This window comes from Parasteatoda tepidariorum, chromosome 10 (genome assembly GCF_043381705.1).
Source record: "Parasteatoda tepidariorum isolate YZ-2023 chromosome 10, CAS_Ptep_4.0, whole genome shotgun sequence".
In the NCBI taxonomy this organism is placed as follows: domain Eukaryota; kingdom Metazoa; phylum Arthropoda; class Arachnida; order Araneae; family Theridiidae; genus Parasteatoda; species Parasteatoda tepidariorum.
The window spans coordinates 66,601,826-66,626,830 of NC_092213.1; the positions used below are offsets into that span (position 1 = coordinate 66,601,826).

The 25,005-nt window shown below is 35.1% G+C and overlaps 1 protein-coding gene and 1 long non-coding RNA gene across 2 annotated transcripts in view; one reads left to right on the top strand and one right to left on the bottom strand.

Moving 5' to 3' along the window:
• Positions 1–273: 273 nt before the first annotated feature.
• Positions 274–2,163, top strand: LOC122271392 (uncharacterized). Its single transcript, XM_043052421.2, has one exon. The coding sequence runs from the start codon at positions 274–276 to the stop codon at positions 2,161–2,163; it is 1,890 nt and encodes a 629-aa protein (XP_042908355.1).
• Positions 2,164–24,805: 22,642 nt separating this feature from the next.
• Positions 24,806–25,005, bottom strand: part of LOC139426775 (uncharacterized) — a 4,508-nt gene continuing 4,308 nt past the window's right edge. Inside the window, exon 3 of the long non-coding RNA XR_011637986.1 lies at positions 24,806–24,924. This is a non-coding gene — a long non-coding RNA (uncharacterized lncRNA). The remainder of the gene's footprint in view (positions 24,925–25,005) is intronic.

Consider the following 25,005-nt stretch of genomic DNA (forward strand, 5'->3'; position numbering starts at 1 on the left):
TATCGCCCTATAGCTTAAACAAGCTGTCTGGGAAAGACCTTTGAGAGCGTGGTTAATACCCGCTTAGTATATTTCCTAGAAAAGAACCATCATATACCTGAGTTCCAGAGTGGTTTTCGAAAAGGAAGGTCTACTACTGATAACCTTATTGCTTTAGAGTCACGAATTCGTAAAGCTTCTGTCCGACGTAACCATTTTGTCTCTATCTTCTTTGATATTGAGAAGGCTTACGATCGGACATGGCGATACGGAATTCTTAAGACACTCTACGATATGGGATTTCGGGGTAATTTACCCATCTTCCTGAAGAACTTTCTGATGAAACGGTATTTTAGGGAAAAATTGGGTTCTACGTTTTCAGACCTCTTCGTTCAGGCCGAAGGCGTTCCTCAAGGCAGTGTTTTAAGTGTCATTCTTTTTATTACTCATGTTTCACTCATTTTGAACATACTACCACCTGATGTATTTGGCTCACTTTATGTGGACGATCTAAATGTTTCAAGTTCTGACTCTGATATGCGCGTTATTGAGCGTCAACTTCAGCTGGCCGTAAATAAGATTTCAAAATGGTGCGAACAAAATGGTCACACACTTTCACCCACAAAAAGTTCTTGCATACATTTTTGTCGATTGCGCAGATTACACAATGATCCTGTTATTTCTAATCATAACGTTAATATACCTATTGTGTCGGAGACAAAATATTTAGGCGTAATTCTTGACAGCAAACTCACTTTCCTGCCCCATATTCGTTATCTTAGAAAACGCTGTGAAAAAACTTTAAATGTCCTACGTGTTCTCTCAAACACTTTCTGGGGTGCGGATCGCATCGCCCTAATTAGAATCTACAAAGCGTTGATATTATCACGCATTGATTATGCTTGTGCAGTCTATGGCACTGCAACTGCGTCAAATTTGAAGCTGTTAGATACAGTGCATCATACTGCAATGCGAATCTGTAGCGGCGCATTTCGAACGTCCCCAGTCGAAAGTTTATATAGTATATGTAATTTATCATCTCTCTATTTTCGACGTATGCAGCTCTGTCTTACATTTTACTTTCGTGTTATGTCATCTAAATCTCATCCTCTTCGACAGGAGGTTATTCCATTAAGCTTACGACGATTATATGATGCGCGACCCTCATACACACCTCCTTTTAATGCTCGTATGCGTACAGTTATTCAGACATTCAATTTTTGCGAATCACCATCTCAATCAACCGATCACTTTCTTAACAAACCTTGGATTATTCCATCATATCACTTTTATTCTCCATTTGCTTCATACAAAAAATCCAGTATATCTCCTAGCGTGTATATTCAGCTATTCATCTCTCATCGTCATGAGTATTCTCAGTATGTTTCTGTTTTTACGGATGGGTCAAAATCTCCAGGGCATGTTGGATGTGGAATCATTATAGCTGATCGAACATACAGTTATATCATACCTGCCATATGTTCTGTATTTACTGCTGAAGCTGTGGCCATTCTCATAGCTCTACGACTTATCTCATCACTGACCGCACGAAAGTTTTGCATTTACTCTGACAGCCAAAGTGTTTTACGTCAGCTGAATAATCATGTAAACAACGAAGCTCACCCTATTTTATGTATCATTAAACATCTGTTAGTTAGTCTTCACAAAAGTGGTTTTAACATTTTATTTTGTTGGATTCCCAGCCATGTTGGTATTTCAGGTAATGACATGGCTGACTCTGCTGCCCGATCTGCTGCAACTCCATTAACACTATCAGTCCCAATTTCTGACATGAAGAATTACATACGACAGTTTACTATGTCCTTGTGGCAACAACACTGGGATTTACAAATTGAAAATAAACTGCACACAATTAAATCCACGCTAGAACCTTGGCCTGTGTTGCAATTGCGCGGAGCAGATGTCAAGCTCACCCGTCTACGTATAGGACATACTCGGCTGACTCATCTTCACTTGCTGTTCGGAGAACCGCCTCCTCGATGCGATACTTGTAACGTTTCACTTTCAATTCATCATATTTTAATCGCTTGCCCATGTTTTAACCAACAACGCCTTATCTTCTTTGGAAGCACGATTTTATATATAAAAGACTTGTTAGATAAAAATCACCATCCTAACATCTTTGCATTTTTACGCGCTATTGGAATTTTAAGTTGTATATAATTGTTTTATACTATTTAGTGTTTTAGTAAATTTACCGTTTTATTGATTTGCATTTGATTAGTAAATTTACCGTTTTATTGACATGCAGTTTTATTGATTTTAATGTATGTAACTTTACAACATTGTTTTAGAATTTTCACTATCTTATCTGATTTTATACGTGTGCTTTACTTAACCTCTTAATCTGTTTTTAAAACCGTGTGTTTGGCGCAGTATGTCGTTTTTTGGACCTTGTGCCACTAAACCCCACATTCAATCAATTCCCCAATGCCCACCTGTGTTAACATCCGTCAATTCAGGCATATACAGGGAGATTTTGTTGACCTCTCTTACAGGGGCACCATATTAGGTGGGCCAACGTCGCTCCCACAGTAAGGACAGATAGTACAGAGAAGGAATGAACATCCATGCCTTGCTCGGGATTCGAACCCAGAACCTTTCTGATGCAAGGACAGTTCCCTGCCCTCTACACAGGCCGGTCGGCACTTTAAACCCACTTATCTCAAAACATGATTTTTTGAGTTGTGCCACTATTGCAGCCCATGAGCGATATGGTTCTTTTTAATTTTAAGATCATATGGCCAGGGGTGAAAGCGATACGGAAAAGAGTAAAGGCTGGTAGTAAAACCAATTCAGTTATAGCTAGTTTTCGGGAGGAGTTTACTTATTCTTTTTTTAAACTATTCAACAATGTCTATTTTATCTTGGAGACCTAGTCCTAGTGTTTCGATTTTATTGGGCACCTGGGCCGCGAAGCGGCCCCTATCCCATTCATCTGGAATTTTAAAACAGTTTTGGTTGAGCAATGAGGTAAGCAGGCAATGGAGTTGCTATTATGAATGTTTCAAGCTCTTTGCTTGAATAACTAAAAAGGAATCAAAAATAAATTGAGCAGCTTGCTCTAAACTGTGTTTGTTTGATTTTGGAGTTGTTCAGAATTGTATCAGCATGAGTAAACGTTATTTTCAGAAAGGTTGATGATTTTATCTTGGAAAAGAAGCAGATTAATATATATGTTAAAATCATAAAAAAAAATCTTGATAGTTACAGATATTTTATTTTTCTCGAAAAAAATGCTATAATAAAATGTCTTTCGTACCAGTTTTTCCTCTTTTCCGTCTTGCTATATAAGGGCCCTCAGTCATGCATATGACATGTGCATACTAGGCATCAAGATGAATTCTCTTAGTACTCTCTTTAGTGCTCATATCACAATTATTTGTATTCTATCTCTACTCCTGGTCATTAGAATTTTATAATTTTTGCACTGTACAAACAAATTTAAAATGTGGATTTTTTCTTATTTTTTTATCTTATTGCTTTATGTTACATTTTATTTTGTTACATAAAAACTATAAGACTTAGAAACTCTAAATTACGAAGGTGAGAAGAAAATGTACTAGGTGTGTAGAAAGTTCGAAGGAATAAAAAATTTTACACTTCAAATATCAGTTTGAGATTTATTAATTGTTAAACTTGTAATAAGTATAATTTTGTAGAAAATATATTTAAAACACAAAAAGGATAAGATACCTAAAAATATCAAATGATAGTTTTCTCTTAATGGCGTTTCTTGTAACCATCTGTTCATTAGTTAATAACCTACTAACATCTTTCTTAACCAATTAATTTTATAAATAAAAGAAATTAATAATGCAGTTCCTATCCAACTAATTTATCAATTGTTGTTTTTAGTTGTTATCTGTTTGTATTGTCCCCTATAGTGTTGCCCTTTCCTTCTCTTTTCCTTTCAGTTATTTTAATTAACTCTTAATCAACTAATTGTAATAACAATCATTGCTTCAATAGGCCTCAGTGACCAGATAATCCGCGTGACTCATTATTAGTTTCCGCAGTTATCTCACAATGCCGCAAAGTGCTTTACAACGCCCAGTTATGTACACTGGTCTTACGAGATCAGTATGATCAGTGAAGTTTCTCCCAGCTATGTTTATCGGACTTTATTACAGTTGTTTATAACCTCAACTTTAATAAAACTATTTTAGATTTTTATTGTATTCAATTTTTAAGTGTTAAAAGGTACTCTTAAACATCTAAAACAGCTATGTGGGCGTCACATGTATGTTCGGCACATCTGTTGACGTTCTTGAGTTGTTTCTCAACTTAAAACTTTATAAACTGTTTTTTGATTTGAACAGAGCAAGTGAGCTTTTTATTTTAGATATTTACGTATATATATTCATAACTTCATAATGTTTTAACCCTTTCTAAGGCCGTGGGAAGTATACTTACCACCAATTTTAAACATCTATAGTAAACTATCTTACCACTTATGATGATGTAGTAGGTTTGTATAAAATTAAAGATCATGTGCCAGTTTTAAAAAATATGTATAATTTCTTTTGCAGGTTGAAGAATTTATGAAATTTATTTTATAAGTGAAAGTAAATGAAAGTCATTAAATTTATTACTTTGATATATCATCTGTAGGGAATCTACCACTACAAAATTACAATTATAATTCACTAGTATATAATACGTGTTAACTCGATTCTATGAGGGGGTACCTTTTCATAGATGAATTTTGACATTGTCGGTAACTTCTCGCCCTACATTGGTGATCTTCGGACTTGATGTTCACATGCCTACCTTGGCAGTAACGCACTCCCACTTCGATGGATGAACCACATTGAACAATTGACTTTCTACTTGTGACTGCGACATCAACCACCTCCTCGCACTGTTGCTACTCAGTCTCGTCTCGATCACATACAACGTTGGCTTGCATACACTCGACTGTTAACAGAAACACAGGAGCGACTACGACCGTGAAATTAATACACCTCTCACATTCAACACTCAAAAAGTACGGTGTTCTTAATACAGCTCTCCCGGCATCTCATAAAAACAGCAATGAATCAACTAGTGGTATCCGTTCATCGAATTCTATCAAAGATATAATTCTGGTCGGGGAGTACTGTTGGGAATCTACCACTACAAAATTACAATTCACTAGCATATAAGACGTGTTAACTCGATTCTATGAGGGGTAAGGTTGACATTGTTGATAACTACTCGCCCCACACATCTAATAGGTGGCCGTAAGCATTCGTATCCCAAAAAATAGAATTAAAATTTAGAACGATGTTTTTACTCCAGTTGGCCTGGTGAAGTGCTTCTTTTTTCGTTCGCTGGTCCTGAATGGGTTAATTCTCTTGTCATTTTAAAGGAGAATTTGCAAAACTCCGGCCAATTAGCATTCTTTCTTAAACTTACTTGTTGTGTTCAGTTTTTACAAGAAAGACCCACTTATGAAAAAATCACTAAAAATTAGAAAATTTTTATCATTTTTTCAAAACTCAACGTTTCTGCCTGATTGTCTTCCATTTTATCTGGACTTCTAGGACGATTAATTTTCTTCTTTTTGCGTTTTCTTTCAGGAGAGCGAGAGTTATTGTGGCTGGTTAATGAGTTGCCTGACATTACGTTCTGAAGTTTGGTGTCGTCATTAATTGCGCTTTAGTAAATTTGTTTGGAGAATGTTTCGATCATTATTTTTTGCATTGTTTGAGTTATGTGCTGAACTTGCTCTTTTATTACTTTAGCAATATTTGTGGTTAGGGTGGTTGCTAGTTCTTGGATTGCAGATTGAAATTCCTTTTTGGTTACGAATTTAGATGAGGGGTCGGATCCGGTGATTTGAGCGTAGGTGTTTTTTGTTTTTGAGTGGTAAAGGCGTCTGGCCTCTGCTATTGTAATATGGTTTTCTGCCTTCATTTTACAAATTTTTAATTCCTGTTGGTAATAAGAACATATTGTGTCTGTGCTTGGGTGAACTTCACCACAACGGGCACATTGTGCTCCTGCAGTGCATTTACGAGCGTCCACATCGTGTTGGATGGTCGAAGTGCTTGCATTTAAGGCACGCACGAGGTCTGTCTATGAATAATTCAATATTGTATATTTCGCACCAGGTTCTTATTTCTGCAGATATATTGTGGCCAAGAATAGTGACGAGGACAGTTGTTGTTGGAGATCTGTTCAGGTCTCTTCTAGTAAATCTAATTAATTCAAGGACATGTAGGTTTAAGTTAGCTGTAATTTCGGTAGCCAAAGATTCCAGGGATATTTCCGGTTCAATTCCTTTAAGCAAAATTTGGTACATAGGTGTTCATTTAGGATCTTTGTTTTTACAGGTATACCAAGGATTTCAGTTAATGAGATTGCATTTATTGCCGTGTCCAGTACGTTAGTACATAAAAGAAGTTGGTTTCGGCGTGTCAAATTTAAGTATTCTATTGGACCTTTAAGTTTGAAGTCAACCTTTTATTAGAGTTCAGCTGATTTTGATTTTGGTATGCTGGATTGACTATTTGTTGGTTTGACATATATAGTGTAACTTTTTACTCCATTTTACGTGTGCAAATTTCAGTTTCTTAACATTTGGTATTTCTGGAGAATATGAACTTAAGTTTCGGTTATCTATGGTTAGTTATTGAGCCCCTATGGTTCAAGTTTAACAAAACGTCATCCGTTCCTACAGCTAAGCAAAAACGTTTGACTTATGTAAATAAAGATAAAAACGACTTACTTGTCGGCATTGAAAAAAAATTAAAATAAAATATATCAATCCAGGGCAGGAAAAAACTGTGCGGAATACTTTTGCGTAGACTTCAAAGTAAAAGTTAGCTCAGTAAAGCGCTTCCAAATGTTTCTAGCACAGGAGCAAAACCGTGAGCTATTTAGATATAGTTGTTTACCTTTTGATGTCCGTGCCACGGGAATATGAGAAAGTTAAAGTTGCTTTAGAAAATCAACCGAATGAAAGTCTGTCCTTGGAATTTGTCTCTCAAAGACTGATATACGCTGAGTCTTTGTTGTTTGATTTCAAGGGTAAAAAGGATAAGTTTCTATCGGAAAATGTGGCTTTTTTCATGAAATCACCTGAAAATTCAAATTAACGCTCTGACTTATTTTCTTTATTTTGCAAGCGTAAAGAACACACAGCCAAATATTGTCACAAAAAGTTGACCTGTTTTAATTGTGGAAAAACAGGTCATATGAAGAGAGACTGTAAAAATCCTAAACACAATGAAACTAGCTCATCGGCAGCGTTTTCTTTTGTCATAGGCGATGTCAGTTGTGATAAGTTCATCATTGATTCGGAAACAACATCACACATGTGTTCGCATAAGGAATGTTTCTCGCCTCTCAAATCAATGTCAGGAACAGTAAAATGCACGTCGAAATCGTTCACCCTCATTATCGAAGGAATTAGTAAAATTAAAGGTAAAATTTCGACTGGAGTTGAAATAACTCTTAAAAATGTTCTCTTTGTCAACTAAATTGTGAACTCATTTATGTGCGAAATATTGAAGCAGCAGGCTTCAGTCTTATATTTAAACATGAAAAAGTGTTTATTGAAACTTCTGGAAAAAGCATCTCTTTTGGATATCGTGATGAAAGTGAATAGTACCCTCTAAAAACTGTACCTCTTAAATAAAAGGCACAAGCTAAATGTACCCTTTATTTTCTCGCGTTAGAGGCACATAACTAATGTGCCTTTAAAAATGAGAGGCACCACAAGAAATGAAAGGCACCAAAGCAAACGCGAGTCAATGCGCGGTACGAAAGGATTTTACCGGTTCCCTGTGCCTCTCAAATGGGCTTCCCTTTTTTTTCTTCGGTACGATGTAACGGAGAAGAAGCGCATGCGCACATCAATGAAATATTTTATGACGAAATACAAATAATAAAAGCAGACGATAAAATTAGAACACCAGAAAGTTGTTGATTTTTTAGAATTAGTTTTGTGTGGAATTTGAGTTTTCATATTACCCGTTACGGGTTTATCTAGTTTGTTTTATGATATTTTATCTATCCCGTTACGGGTGAGTTTTCATATATCCCGCTACGGGCACTTTTTCTAGTTTCCTTTATAAGATTTAACTATCCCGTTACGGGTACTTTATATTTGTTATTGTATTTGTTGTGGTGTGAAATAAATGTTTTTATAAAAAAACTGAACAGTTCTTTAATATAGCTTGATACGCTACAGCTATGTATTAATTGGTGGCAGCGGTGGGATCCGTTCCAGAAATGTTTTATTAAGTTTTTGAAAGAATTGGTGACAAATATTATTGTTATTAAGGATTTCCTACTTTAGAAAAAATTAGTGAATGAGATGTTTAAAATTGATGCCAAGAAGTGTGGAATTCGACGGTACTTCGAACTCTTTGAACAGAAAGCGAAGAGATTTAGTGTGAATTTCGATCTTTGGTTTTCGTGTGCTTTACAGCTTATTCCTGCTGAAAGGTCAGAAATTTATGATGATAATTATTATTACTTTAAAGAAAATCTCATTGCCAATTTTCAGTATGATCCACAAGCTATTCCGTGTAATAACGATCGCCAGAAAGAACATTTTAATGAGAAATGGAATTCGCCAAGTATTGTGAAGAAATTTAGATCTGAACGTGAATGTTTCTATTGTGGTGAAATAGGACATTTTAAGAAATACTGTAGACATCGAAATTCGGATTATAGAAAAGAGAATTATATCCGATTGTTGTAATCAAGTTTAAGCACGAAAGTAATTTTTATTTTAATAATATTTATAAAACAAATGCATGTTTTGATTGGGGCAAAAATGCAGAATTTCACGTTTTTTAAAATACAATTAAAAAAAAATTCTGAAACAAGCTTTCCAAAAAAATTGCAGAAGGCTTTTCATATATTCTGAGCTCAAATAAAATCATCGATTAAATAATATTAAGTACAGTTAGTTCTAAAAAAATTGAAAGCTAATGTTCCCAAAATGGGAATGATGGCGCCTAACGGGTTAATATGTTTCGCCAAAATCTGGATTTTAAAAAAATTCATTTCAATGGAAAGAAATCTTTTATTTTACACTTGTTAAGTCATTTGTTTAAGCATATTTCATGTTATAAAATATCCAAGTTGTCAAAATCTACATCTATCATTTTAAAATATTCTATGTTTTTCCAAATTTGTGCAACTGTATACATCATATTGCAACTGTTATTAAATTATGTAAAATTGTTCTTTATGTGTGAAAATAAAATATATTAGATTTCATGATATTTAGTGTTTAATTTTTGATCCTTATAAAACTATTTCATAAAATCTCTAAATATTTAAAAAAATATCTAAATTTATTTTGAGGATGCTTTTTGGAAAAGAAAAAAATCCATGAATTATATTGACTTGGCTTAAAAGAAATAAATATTATCTTTTTGTACCTATATCTGATTAGAAAAGCATCATTGTAGTTGATGAAGTATCATTAAAGCTACATAATTAAAGAAATGGTATGAATTTACATATTTTATAATTGGGTATAATATGAAAAAAACACAACTACTTCGATTTAGTAGGAACAACATATGACGCAATGCTAAACGAATGGAATTTAGTTGTTGTTTATTTAGTTATTGTTATTAGTAGTTGCTGTTATTTGTTTTAGTTGTTGTTGTTTATTTAGTTGTATTTAGTTTCAATAACTTTTCTTTATAATGCGATAAAATCTGGATAGCAGCTATTTAAACGATCGAACACTTCGTTTGTTTATTTGTGGCTTGAAGTTAGGCTCGCAGAAAATGCCGTTCATGGGTTAAATTTAGTAGGAACAACACAACCTGTGACGTAGGCTATATTATACCCAATTGTCTATGAAAAAGCCTTAGATGGAATCCCTTGAAATGATCACTTTCAAGTGACCAATATTCAAAGAATTGAGAAATATTTTTCATTAAGAATTATTATAATTAATATCTCGGTAATAGTGTAAACCAAACAGAAAGTCCCTTTTTATATAAAGTGCTAGCAAATTACAAATAGGTAAAAAAAATGTGTTCAAATCTGGTAAATAACAAGTTTTGGTACCACTAAATGCTTGTTTCAATGAGCGGTACATAGAAGCAAAATCTAAGGTTCAATGTACCTTCCAAGTTAAGAGGTACATCTGATTTTGCCTCTGAAATTAGAGGTACATTGTGCCTTTCATTTTTAAAGGTGCGTTGTGCCCTTAAAATTCAGAGGCACAAATGATTCAAATGTGCCTCTGAAATCAGAGGTACAGTTTTTAGAGTGTAGGGACCCGACGGTTTTTAAAAAATTCAGTAGTAGTAACAAATTCCTATTAATATTAAAAGATGTTTCTTAAGTTCTCACACATGTATTGAATGATTGGGATACGTTTCACAGGGTTTGGTTTGCAATGAATCAAAAATTTTTTAATTTAGTTTAAAATTGACAAGTTTTCCATAATTAAGAAAAAAAGTTGTTTTTTTTTAAAAGGATTGCTCTGACAAATGTTTTTTAAGGGCAAAGCCGTGCGAAATACAATATTACTAATTATTTTTTTGACCTACAGTATTACTAATAGTTGTTTTGAACCAAATATTACATATTTTTTCGTTTTTACTTTAATCGTTTAAAAGTTTTTCATAACAATCACTTTTCGTATACCCCCAGTTTAAATTATGATATCTAGGGCTACGGAGAAACTAAAATAATGTTTTTTTATTGGTTATATTACAACGAAAATCGAAACTAACTACACCAATAACAGTAATTTATAAAAATATATAGATTTAGTAAATATTTAAAGCATTATTTTATACTAAGACTTTTTAATAATCTAAGTGTAAACATTTTAACCGTTATCTTATTAACAATCATCACATAGCCTCACATATCTATATTTTCAAAAGAAAATTTCTTTTCATTTACTAAAACCTATTCATAATTATTACTATTTAAGTTTTTTGTCATATACCTGATGTAAAAAAAATAATAGGGTGGATTTTTTCTTAACATTGCATTTTATGTTATAAAACCATTTTTTTCCGAAAGGTGGTTTACGAACTAATGTATTGTGAAGTGTATAAAATGATTCTAGGAAATATGAGATTAATGACGGAATATTAAATAAATAAAATATGCAGATAAAGAAATTGTTAATTTATATTATAACTATATAAAAAAGATAAAAGCACTTTTTAGGAAAAAGAAATTTTACTATTAATATGAAAAATAGAAATTGAATTGATCATGTCGGTGTATGAAATGAGTATTCGGTGATATGAGCTATCTGTGAAGTTATGGTGCCTGTGATATATGAACGCGTCTCATCCTACATAAGTTGGATCTAATAGTTTTTTCAACGATGACACTTTAAACAAACTTTCTTGAATAAAAATATGAGTAAATTACTACTTAACTTATTAAAGTATTTATTGCAAGTATTATATCACTTTTTCTTTTAATATTCAATTTATTTGTGATTTTTTTTCTTCAGTTTAATTTATTCAATTCGATAATTATTTGTTAAGTGAAAAATTGTAATGTCTAAATACGAGTCAATAATGTAAATAGTTAGGAAAAATGTAAAAAAGTACAGACTAAGAATTAATTTTCCTATATGTTAAAAATTAATCAACTTTTGAATTAATATTTATATTGACACTCGTTTAACTGTATACTATTCAGTATGAAAAGTACATAAAAAAATACTTTATTTCTGGCTAACATTGCCATTAGATACTCAAATTTATAAAAATCAAACAGTGGCGTCTTTGTAAATTATAACATTATATCATTAAGCAGTGTCCCCCAAGCTTTTTATCATCGTGGGCCTTGCAACTGTTACAGATGTGTGTATTAAGGTAAAATGCATTTCTTCTGTCTTCAATTCATTACAAATTAAAGTGACGTCAACATTGCTTTCGTCATTCCTATAAATAAATGTGAATTCAGAACTGTAATAGTTATAGAGTATTCTTCTTCGTTATAGAATAGTATATATTTCTGTATGCATATAATTGGGAAAACAACAATGAAAAATTATCCAAATTACTTGAAATAGTGCCATTTGTGCTGATTCTTAATTAATTTTTATCGTTTTCTTGGTAAGTATTTTTTAGTTTTGAAAGAATAATTTCAACTAGAATTCAGCTATTCTGTTTTTAGCTACATATTCAAATTCATATCAAGATCTTACAATTTTAAAATTTTGCTGTGTAGTATGTTATCTAAAAGTTATGAAGGGATTATCTATGCATGTATTATTTGAAAATAAAATTTTCAGACGAAGAACACTTCATTTGGAATTCTACGGCTTTATAAAACAAGTGAGTGTTATGATTTTTATAATAAAAAATTTGCTTGTAAATATTTTTTTTTCTTATTTGATGATAGTTCTCTGCAGAAAGGTTTTTTACGTCTGATTAAGAACTATAAGAATAATAAAAAAAGAAACAATATGAAAGTTTTTATTTCAATGTGAAGAATTCTTAGAATTGTTTTTTATCCTAAGAATTCTTTATTTTCCGTTTTTTAGTTTATAATTTTTTGATAAAAAGTGTTGTCAAGAAACTTTTTTTGAAGAATTAAATGATATAACATTATGTATTTATGTATACTTTTTATATATTCTAATGTTTGAAGTAATATGATTCAGAAAAGTATGGAATAAAAATTCGATACTTACGTATTAATGCCACCGCCACTACAGATTTGGCGGTTTTTAAGTGCCGCCAATCTACACTTAAAATTTTTGCAACAAATCATAAAATAAAACATTTTATTTAAAAACAAAGTAGTCAATTGGATTTCGGTGGAAAATGGCCGATATAGAGTTTAGCATATGTTCAAAACAATTATATCGCCATATGAACTCTGATGAATAAGATTCCAAATGAAATAACATTTCCAAAACGTAGGTTTACCAAGATAAAGTTTCATGTCGTGGGAATTGGTACATTTTCGTTTTTTCGGTAAAATATTTTGCTCCTGAAAAAATAGAATTGCATCTTGTTTTGTTTTTGGCAAATCCCAAAGACGAATTTTCGTAGCACTAAAAAAATGGCGTCAAAAAGGAATTGTTTTTTTGTTTTTGTTTCGTCAGAATTCTTTATTTTACGTTTTTTAGTTTCTAAATAACAATTTTTATTGAAACTTGAAATTTTTTGATAAAAATTGTGGTCAAGAAACTTTTTTTACAAAATTAAATCTCATAAAATTATGAGGCTTATGTATACTTTTTGTTCATTTTAATTTTTGAAGTGATATGATTCTTAAAACTATGGAATGTAAAGTTTAAATAGGCCTTTCATGTTGTATCATTAAATTCAGTAAAATTATTTCTCGGTCATTAGGTTTTAACTCTTATAAGAATATACATATTTTTTTCTGTTTATGTACAAATATTTTTCCGATGTGTTTTGTATGTTGCTTCTCTAAAAAAAAGAGATACCACTTTGTTTTCGTTTGCATAAGAAAGGATATCAAACATTTTTCTTTTTTAAATTTAATAAGCCACGATAAAGAAGGAACGTTACAATGTTACACGCTACATTAAAGACGTCTCCAGTGTAAATGAATGACTATTCATATCGAAATCGCAGGTTTTAGTCTCGTACAACAACGCCCCCTATAGTTCGTTGCGATCGCGAATTGTTTTTCCATAAATATTTTTTTTTGTTTATTTTGATACACATATAATGTAATAGGGTAGTATTTTTTATTTTCAAATTTTGTGGATATTCCACCGATGAGTAAAACTTAAAAAAAAGAGCTAAGTTTCTGTAAAAAATGGAAATAATCCTCTAAGACGTATCGGACGCTTGTGCACGAATTAAATTTAGGCTATGTGCTAGGCATGATAAAAAATTGCGGCGAGACAATTCTCTTTTTACTTTTCTTGTAAATCTGAGTACTTGCCTGCCATATTTGGTGCTTATCTTATGTCTTAAATTAACACTGCCGTAGGAAAGCTTAGAACCGTTGTAAGTGGTTAAACTCTAATTGGCAAGCAAACATTTTGAAGTTTTGGCAATTTCCCCCTCCGCCATTTTTAGGGGTGATAAATCAAAATTTGTAAACGAGTAAAGTGTGTTTCTCTCTAAAAAGCGCGACTTTGGTCAAGATCATGTATTACTATGTAATTCGCCACGTATACTATTAATTTTTATACACATTTTAAAACTCTCTGCTTTCAAAAGAAAGTATTTTTTGAACCTAGTGGCTGGTGCGGAATAGCCATGTCTGGCTTTTCGGCCAATAAACTTTAATCAACCAACACATTTTATAACATTTTTTCGAGATATTGCCATAACAAAATTTAATAACAATAATTTAAAAGTCAAGAGGGTGATCATTTTTATTTTATTATATTACCGTCGTTGAACAGCCGACCCAATTTTATGGGTTTACTACTAATGTTCAACTCCGTAGCCTTGTAATTTTGAACCCAATCCAAAAGACAAGGGAACTCCTAGAACGAGTATTGGGAGAGATTTACTTTCGTGGAGGACTTTTCGATGGAGCTAACCCGCATTTGCGTTACATGGAGAAGACCACGAGAACCAGCCACTGTTAGCCTGACGGCTAGGGGACTCTAGCCCATGATCCGTCTACCACTCAGGGTATTTCACATCAGTACTGTAGTCGGTGCAAGCCGGATGCGGAATTCGAACCCGATTCGCTTCATTAGAACAGAGATGCCAACTGCTCCGGACACGCCAAAATAATTATAACGGTAAATGACTACAAAGCAAGTATTGCAATTATTTGACTATTTCTGCTTGCTTTTCAAAAGCTATAGCCTGACGTCCATACTATGAAGTGGTGAATTATATAAGCCTTTGAATTATTCAGAAATAGTGGTGAATAAAAATCTACTAAATTGATTTTATTAAACCAAGAATCACAATTGATAAATTACCAACTTAAAATATATAATTGCTCTCTGGAGCAAGTTGGAATTTCTGTTAGAAGGCGAACACTCTATCCCCTGAGTCATCGTGGCTCAGGGTGATCATTTCGTGTTTCTCGTCAAACAGTGTTGTAACCTTACTATGGTACTACTTTTACCCCTTTAGAGCCATAATCACATATATGCACGATCGCACGGTTCTCTTTTAACGGAGAGCCTCTCTCACCCAAGCGGTCCATGATCACAAGGAGGTAATCTCAATACAGTACTCGCGTATTAGTACATATACATATTCTTTATTACGTATAAACTTGGAGTTTGCGGGTCCGAGGAAACGCTTCTCTTTACGTAATAGTGAAGACAAGATTAAAATAAAAGATGATAATAAAATCCACTGCAAACATTTTTAGCTCATGATTGTTTAGCTTTCATTTTTTTCACAACGTTGGACATAATATACTCTGTACTTATCAGCTAGTTATGAAGGAATAACAAGCAGAGAATTTCAGTAATCCTCACGGCGTGTTGCATGGATAGATTTTTTTCTTTACTCGACTTGAAACTAAGATTAAATAGTGACAGAAGACTTATATATTAACGAACATGTGTTAAAATGTCGTCTAATTTCAAATTCTTTACACAAATCGTATGATCCATCTGAATTGTGTGATTTATTTTTAACTCGCACAAAGAATTAATAAAATAAAGTAAATATATTAAATATTACTTAACTGAAACATATATGTATAAAATTTATACTGAAGGTTTTTTTTTGGTTGTTTAATTTTATGAAATAATTAAAATAAAAAATAGTTTTTTCTTTCTTAGGTATTAAAACAACCACCTCTGGCGTTTTGAATGCGTGCAATTTCAAGTATTACAATATTTAATTTTTCATATTTAAATCATGCCGTTATCAAAAATTCAAATGATGTACCACAAAAAAATGTACTAAATCTCAACACATCTGTTGTAAGTAGATACTTTCTGCCTAGTACATTATGGTGTATATTATGAGATTAAAAAGGGATTTATTGCTGAGTAGCTCCACGTATCTGATGCATAAAAAATGCGAACTAGCTGAATGGTTTATTTGAACACTGCAAAAACAAATTTGATCACTATTGTTAGAATTGAATGTAGGGTTTAATGGCACAAGGTCCACAAAAGGACATGCTGCGCCAAACAATCGGTTTCAAAACGAATCAAAGGTAAAAAGCTTCCTGCTATTTTTTCTTACTAGAACTTTACGCAACGTAACAAGAGTATTCGAAAGTGAATAAAATCAGCTAAAATGTAAACACTATAAAACAAGATGAAACTGGATCAGAATGTGAATAAAATCAGATAAAAGTGTAAATCGGATAAAGAAATTATCTAGAGTATAAAATACCAATTGTGCGTAGAAACGCAAAAATGTTAGGATGATGGATGTCTCCTAACAAATCCTCCAGAGCTAAAATAGAACTACCAAAAAAGGTAAGACGATAAAAGTTACAACATGGGCAAATAGTTAAAATATGAATAGAGAGTAAAAAATTACAAGAATTGAACTGGGGAGGCGGTTCTCCAAACAGTAAATGTAGATGTGTCAAACGAGTGTGGCTGATTCGAAGACGGGTTAGCTTAACGTCTGCGTGACGTAGACCTGATGCAGGTAAAGGGTAAATATCTGGTTAAACTGAGTGCAATTTGTTATTGATTTTAAGATCTCACTGTTGTTGCCAGAGACATGTAATAGACTACCGAATGTGATGTTTTATGTTTGAGAAAGGTATGAATATAGCTAAAACAGTGGTGGCAGAGCATGCAGCCAAATCAGCCAAGTCGTTCACTGGTATACCGACATGACTCGGTACCCAGCAGAATAAAATATTGAAATCGTTATTGTGGAGAATAATCAACAAATGATTAATGAAACATAAAATTGGGTGAGTATCACTAGGAAAATTTTCTGACTGACTCAAAACACTCATACTGTTTGAGTATATGCAATACTTCCTTGTAGAGCGCGTCGAAATCAGCGCCGTAATGTCAAGAGGATGGCAACAGTAGAGACGGAGCAAACATCTGGGATTTTGTAGCTATAGGACACCACAAGAGACATATCCCTCAGATTTTGATCCGTCAGTAAACGCAGGCATATACTCAGAATACTGGTGACGATGGGAAGTGAAGAGTTGCTGATAAATGCAGGGTGCAACATTCGATTTATTGTACATCATAAAATGTGAATAAAACTGATAGGGTGAGATGGTCCACGGAGGTATGAGAAGATGATCCACTGATTGCGATGGTAATTCACAAATGTCAAAAGTTTGGATGAATGTACGAAAGCGAGCATGAAATGGTTGGTTGTGAGAAGATCTAGCTTCATATAGTCTTTCCAAGCTTAATGAAGTAACGCCACTCTTTAAAGGATGTGAGTTACTAGACAGGAGTAGAGCCCCTGAATTAGACAGGCCGACTTATCATTTATTTTTGGAGCAAAGAGCTAACATAAGCACATAACATAACTAATACTAACATAACGTTAACCTCTACGAAATCCACTTTGAAAAGCAGAGAAAATAAATTAGTCGAGAATTAAACATACGCTCTAAAATCTTGCTGAAACAACTAGTTAGTGCTATGGGGCGATAGTTGATAGATTCTGACGGATCCTTACCTGGCTTTAATATCGGTATATCTTCATCTCAACTAGTTGGATAAGTTTGTTCGGTCCATATTCTGTTGAAAAGCAAGAGAACATTGAGAAGAGATGCAGAATTCAAATGGCGTAGCATCCGATAAGATATCCCATCGAGGCCTGGGCTCGTGTTTGGAGCTCTAGCCAGCGCTCGTTGTAGTTCTTGAAGCATGAAAACTCTGTTATATTGTAACCGTCGGCGAGATTCACAATTTAGTGAGCTGCGTTCGGCCATTTTCTTGTGAAGCTGGCCATTTGTTTGTTCTTGAAAAGCTGGGCTATAGCTATCGATGCTAGATACGGCAGCGATTGTTTTACTCAAGATGTTACTCACATCTACAGGATCAAGTGTACGTGGTTCCGTTTCTAAAAAATACCAGAAGATGGATTTTACGGTATATACCATTCGCTGTCTTGACCCTCGATCAGACTTGTCTGGGAGATGTTGTAGATGTGATAGATGAAACATAGTGTGAACAAGAGTCTTTCTGACTTTGGCGCCGAACCTTGCGAGCAAGTGCTCTAGCTCGTTTGAAAGCCACAAGGTTATCAGTACTTGGATAACAACGGAAATAGTTCCATTGTTTCTGCTGCTCTTTGTGAGTCTTAGAGCATTCTGTATTCCACCAAGTCTTCCGATGACGTGGAATAGAATTGGATGTTTTAGGAATACTAGCATCTGTTGCATTGATTATTATTGATGTTAATGTGTCAACAACAGTTTCAATATTCTCATCGGACACCATATCGTTCGTTATTTTAGCAAGTTGTGTGAAAATTTTCCAATCCGCTCGGTGATATATTAAGGCAGATAGTCTGGGAGTAATATAAAAATTAGATGAGTATGTAACAATGATAGGAAAATGATCACTGTTATGAAGATCATCATCGACTGAAAATTGTTTGAAAGGTAAAAGTGAAGGTGAAAATAAAGCCAGATTAATGCAGTGAAAACTCTGAGTTTCAGCATGAAAATAAGTGTCCTCACTTTGGTTCAGTAGACAAAGATCATGATCCACGAGGAGTGTTTCGACTTGATGGCCTCGAGCATTTGTGCCAGGATTTCCCCACAGTACGTTATGACCATTAAAATCTCTTAAGTAAAATGAAAGGCTTGGGCAACTGATTCATCAAAATGTTTAAATCATATTGGGTTACTAGATCGTTCGGATCTAAATATGCAGAGCAGATTGCAATGGAGATATTAATATGAATTTGAACGGCTACGACCTGTAATGAAGTTGACAGGAAATGTGTCGAAATTAAACGCGCAACACCACCATTAGCTCGATTACCAAATACGGAATCACTGCGACTGCAGACATAGTTACGTAAGTTCAAATTGTCTGATGTAATTAAATGTGTCTCTTGAAGAGCAAAACATGAAGGATGGTATTTAAAAACAATATATCTGATGTCAGAGATCTTATTAGTTAAGCTACGACAATTCCATGCGATAATGGAAATTGTCATTATCTTGTTATTTTTCGGAGGAGGAGATTTAGATACTGGTCCAGAGAAATTGAATTGAAGTTTTTGTTTGGTCTGTTGTGAGGTAGTTATTGGTAAGGTATCGGTTTGTGTACTTACAGAGCAATATGAGATCTTAGCTGAAGCGGAATAGGATTCACCCGGACGTGGAGTACGAGCGATAACTATTCTACGGGCTTCATCAAAACTTAAATTCTGCAAGACTTTAGCTGATTGTATCTCTTTCTCTTGGGACCATTTGGGACAGCTCCTGGAACAGGCTGCATGAGCACCCTTGCAGTTAATTCATAGGGGTGGTAACTCGAAAGAATTTTCTTCATGGTCGGAACAAGAACAACAGGTTTACCTCGACAAGATATTTTCGAGTGCCCAAACCTTTGACATTGGAAGCATCGCAAAAGGTTTGGGACATAAGGTCGAACCGGGCAGTTATGCCAAGCAAGCTTAAGTGAAGATGGTAAATTAGGCATGTTGAAAGTAAGAATAAAGTGTTTCGTAGAGATGAGTTTTCCATGTCTGCGAATCCTTATTCTACTGACAGCGGTGACATATTGATCTTTCAGTTCATCTGTGAGCATTTCCTCTGAATCATTGATGAACTCCGTCTCTGATATAACACCTCGACAGGTGTTTAGTGATTTATGATGTGTAACATCGACTGCAAATGAGCACATGGTTGTACAAGTTTCTAACAAGGTCGTTTGCTGTTCCGATATGATTTGTATCAACAGGAGTTTTTTCTACAGAGGCTACCTCTCCTAAAAAGGAAATTAGGGCCTTGTGAATCTAGAAGGGAGAGTCTTGTAAATGAAGTATTTGTTACTTCAGGATTCGTTAATTTGATGATGTAGTATCGAGCGTAATCATATGGTAAGGGAGCTGTTCCGCTATTTTTACTATGTGCGGAACTGAACACCTTACTATTTTCAGCCATAGAAAATTTCAACCACTTCAACTATCAGCGGTACCACCCACCCCGGAGTACAACTAAGAGGATGCAAATAATAGATTGGTTCTGACTTTAATCCGCTACTTAAACACCGATGCTGACTGATTGTCATACTCCCACGAATCACCTCTGAAGCAGCATCCACCCTTAACGAGGTGCCCAGTAAGTAACCGCAGGCTTGACCCTGGTTAACAGAAGATGTTCCTGGCAAGCAAGCCGTTTGATGCACACAGGCCAATATACACCTCCCGTTTACCTGAAGCACGGGCCAAAGCAGTATATTGGGGTAGCAAGATGCACCTCAACTGCCAGGATCCCCTTTTCCAGGGACACGGGTCTCCACGCACGGCAAACACGTGAGTGGTCTCTTCCCATCTGGATCCGATACAACAAGGTGGTAATTGAACACAGATGAAAAGCCCTTACCAGTAAATTCGGCAACCACCACAAGGAGGAAGAGAAAGGAGAAAAGGGAGAGGAAGGGAGGACAGATCACTATTGTGCCCCGGGGGCGTGATACCCTATCTTTACCTAAAGAAGATAAACCCTCTGAGGGGCTATTGTTAGAATTAAACTGAGAACTTATCAGCAACTAACGTTATAAAATCGCTAAGCGACCATGGCTCAGTTGTTAAGGCACTGAACTGTCTTTGCGAAAAACTGTGGTTCGAACCCTAGAAGCAGGCAGCTTCAGATCGATGGGTACAAGCTTCTCTGGGAAGTATAGGTGGCACTGTGAGCAGTGCTCACCACATTATCACAATCATGTCGCTGATCACAAAATTGTGCAGCCTTAATCTCCCTGACGCCCCTAGCGTAAATTGGGCTGTTGCAAAAATGCTTTTAACGTTGTGAAGGTTACAAACGTGCGAATTTTAAGAGAAAATATAGAAATTTTTCTTCACGTTGGCAATAACAGTTTTACTTAATTTCTTCCCTTCGGTAAAAAAAGACTACACTATATAAACCATGGTGTAATTCGATATTGAACAACTCCAAAAATGGTGTAAAGGAAAACTGTATTTCAAGTTTACACCAAAAATAACTTTCATATACAATAATAAATACATCTAATGTGTCTAGAGATACATCAAACTCATGAACATTCACAGAATGCATATATTATATTGGCTTCCAAAAACAACCCCCCAGGGGCACATTCTTGTGTGACAGGTTAGGCGCATCCGGGGCCTTGAGCTGAACCTTAGAATTCTTCAATTTCTCTCTTGCGACGGTCCTGTTTTGAGTTTCAGTCCTTTTACCAAATATTCGCATTTTATCTCGGAGTTTTCAGGCTGCGTGATCTTTGGCCCCTTGCTTCACTCTAGACGAGAGGAAGGAGTTCGGGTCACCCTCTCTTTAAATCGATTGGTAGGGCTTGCTTATCCCCTGTTAGGGACCACGTTCTGCATCAGGAGAGTGCTCCTGACCTCTGATAGCTTTGGCGGATCCATGCCTCTCTGGTATAGCACTATACCTGGAGCTACCCTGAATAGAGAACCGAGGCTGAACTATTATGAGCCGAAGCCGGTGTTTCTGTTCTCCTTGTTGAGCTCGATGTTGGGCAAGGGAGTAACCAGCAGAACGTCTTCATGCGCTATGAAGGCGTCCAAAGATTCCACACACAGTTTTAAAAAACCTGCACCTAAATTTGACTTATCAAATTATCTAACTGTGACCCAACTTAAACAAGATTTCTAGTGCTTAATTCGACTGAGAAGAAATTATATACGTTATCTCCATTTCTAGTTCAAAAATCTTTTTAGTCACAAATTGGTAATCCAAAAAAATGTCACCGTCATGTGACTTGTGGTTTGTTTAACATAATTAATTTCACTTCAGTCTTTCGAAGTGAATTAATCGCGATTGAACAGGGCATCGATGCTATAATCAACGAGAGTGACTTTGGAGATCTTTGGATCCTGTCGGACAGTCACAGCTCCCTTCAGCACCTACACAACTGGACTAAAGTTGGAGACAAAACAAGCATCTCCATCCTTCTTAAACTTCAACTTATTTCAAAGCACCACGACGTTCATCTTCAATGGATACCATCCCATGTTGACATCTTTGGCAATGAGCAAGCGGATCGCTTGGCCAAGGAGGGCTGTATTCATTTTACATCTTCGTCATCAACTCTTACCTACTCAGAGTATCAATCCAAAATCAAAAGCCATCTATCAAAAAAGTGGAGGATCCCCCCCCCCTCTCATCATTGGTATGCGGCCAAGGAACCGGGCTCTTCACTTGTTCATATAGGTGATAGAGCATCTCAAACAGCTATTTCCAGATTGGCAAGTGGACACACGAATAGTCTCTCGTACTTTAAAGGAAGAAAGTCTTATGCAGTCTGCTCCGAATGTGAAGCCCAGCAGGCCTCAGCCGAACATATCCTTGACTGCTTGGGCCTTTCCCAGGAGGACTTATATGCTTCTCCACTTCTTGTCATCAACTTTTTGAGGACCAACAACCTACTGGATCTTGTCTGTCTTCGTCAGACAATTAGAGGATAAGAAACAACAACAACAATTTGAACTAACATCTATCATTACATTACACAAACTTGGAAACTTTAATATAACAGTAACACCTTATAACACTCTGAATATATCTAAAAGCGTAATAACAGACAAAACTCTCCAATTCCTCATACCTTCAGGGATGCATGGAGACCCGTATCCCTGGAAAAGGAGATCCTGGCAGTTGAGGGGCATCCTGGTACCCCAATACATTGCTTTGGCCCGTGCTTCAGGTAAACGGGAGGTGCATATTGGCCTGTATGCATCAACCGGCTGGTCACGAACGTCATCAAGTCCAGGGTCACTTACTGGGCTCCTCGTTAACGGTGGAGGCTGCTTCAAGGGTGACTCGAAGACGTATAGCTATTGGTTAGCATCGGTGTTAAGTGACAAATTATTGTTACTTGCATCCTCTTAGTATGACTCCATGGTGGGTGATGCAGCTGGCAGTAGGAGTGTTTTTATTTACCCACGTATCTCCATTTCTGATACACAAGGCTCTTCTTTCCATTCTGGGAGAAGTTGCTTCAGTAAAGAAGCTACGCTCTGGTGACCTCTTAGTTGAAGTCTCTTCTGCAAAACAGGCAACTATTTTATCAACATGCACCACCGAGTGTTCATTTTTAATATAACAGTCACACCTCGTAGATCACTAAATACCTCTCGTGGCGTCATACCAGTAATAGAATTCATGAATGATACAGAAGACATGATATTAGATAACCTTCAATCTCAAAACTTTGCATCTGTTTGAAGGATTACGATTCGCAGGGATGGTAGAAAAGTCCCTACGAAGCACCTTATCCTCACTTTTAAATTGCCAACTGCAATTAAAATATCTTGGATTAACTGCCTGGTTCGACCTTATATCTTAAATCCTTTGCGTTTGCTATCTATGTCAAAGATTCGGGCATTCTAAAACATTTTGCCGAGGTCGACCGGTGTATGCCCGTTGCTCTAGTAATGACCATGAAGACACTTCCTGCGAGCTGTCACCTTTTTGCATCAATTGTAAGGGTGATCACGCAGCTTGCGCCAGAAGCTGTCCGAAATGGTCACTAGAAAAGTAAATCCGATCAATTGCAGTATTACAAAACCTAACATCTAACGAAGCCCGCAGAATAGTTACGGCCCGCACCCCCGTCCGGGTGTGTCCCATTCAGCGGCAGCTAAAACTTCATATTGCACAGTGAGTACACAAACAGATTCTTCAATATCATTTACCTCACAGCAAACAAAGCAGAAACCACAATTTAATATCACGGGACCATCCTGTATCCAAATCTCCACTTCCAAAAACATGTCGATTGATATCCCCAGAAAAGCCTCAACCTGCCTTAAAGCAGCGTCCGAATGTAAAGTTAGCACGCAGCCAAACACCAGGTATTCCTAAAACGAATAAACGACATCACCTTCGCCGATGGAAATGATATAGCTAAATGCTCACAAAAATGTTATTAACAGGTCCACTAGGAAACCATTGATCACAGACTTCAATTGGACTAGAGATGTTACCTGTTGATGGATCAAAGTATGATTCCGGCACAGTAAATTTCATGTAGACTTATTTTGCCTGTTTTAGTTCAATAATTCATGTAACACTCCAATTTTATACCTGCTATTTCTTAATTGGCAAAGTTTTTCAACTTTTGGTCCTTTACCTTACCAGGATTGTGATCACACATTCATAATCACTCAATTTTCACTTCACGGCGCCTGGTGTCACAGATGAGAAGAGTCTTTTTGTTTCCAGAGGCCTGGTGAAGTGTTTCTTTTTTCGTTCCCTGGTCGTGAATGGGTTAATTCTTTTATAATTTTAAAAGAGAATTTAGCTGAGCTCCGGCAAATTAGCATTTTTTCTTAAACTAACTTGTTACGTTGAGTTTTTACAAGTATGACCCACTTATTTAAAAATCACAAAAACTAGCTAGTTCATATAACTTTTTCAAACCCCAAAATTTTGAAATTAAGTGAATTTGATATGATTGATCGAATATAGCTGTCGTCTACTGTCATTTTTTCTTGCCTACTGTGTGGTCATACTTGTTTTGCTTTACATCTTTATTTATTTTATATTTTCATTTTCAACTTTCTGCTTAAAAATCTGTTTAGTTTTCCTCATTCACATTTGCTGTGTTCAAAGTATGGGCGCTGTAAAAGAAAAAAATACTCGATATTTTTATTTATATTAATATATTTGCTTACACTGATCTATGCACACATTCTTAACTTTATATTCTAGAAACATAACTGACAGGAAATCAAAATTGAAATATATTTTAATGTACAGGAAATTGGCTTTTTATAGCTTTACTTCAATTTATAACTGCACACATTTATAATTTCGTTTGTTGATCCATAATAATCTTGAAACCCCATGGTTAAATTTTCAGAAAGAGAAAAATTCAAAAATCTGTAAAATAAAAATTTATTTTTAAAATCCAATTTAAGAAAAGGTTATAACTAATTTTAATATATATATATATATATCAAA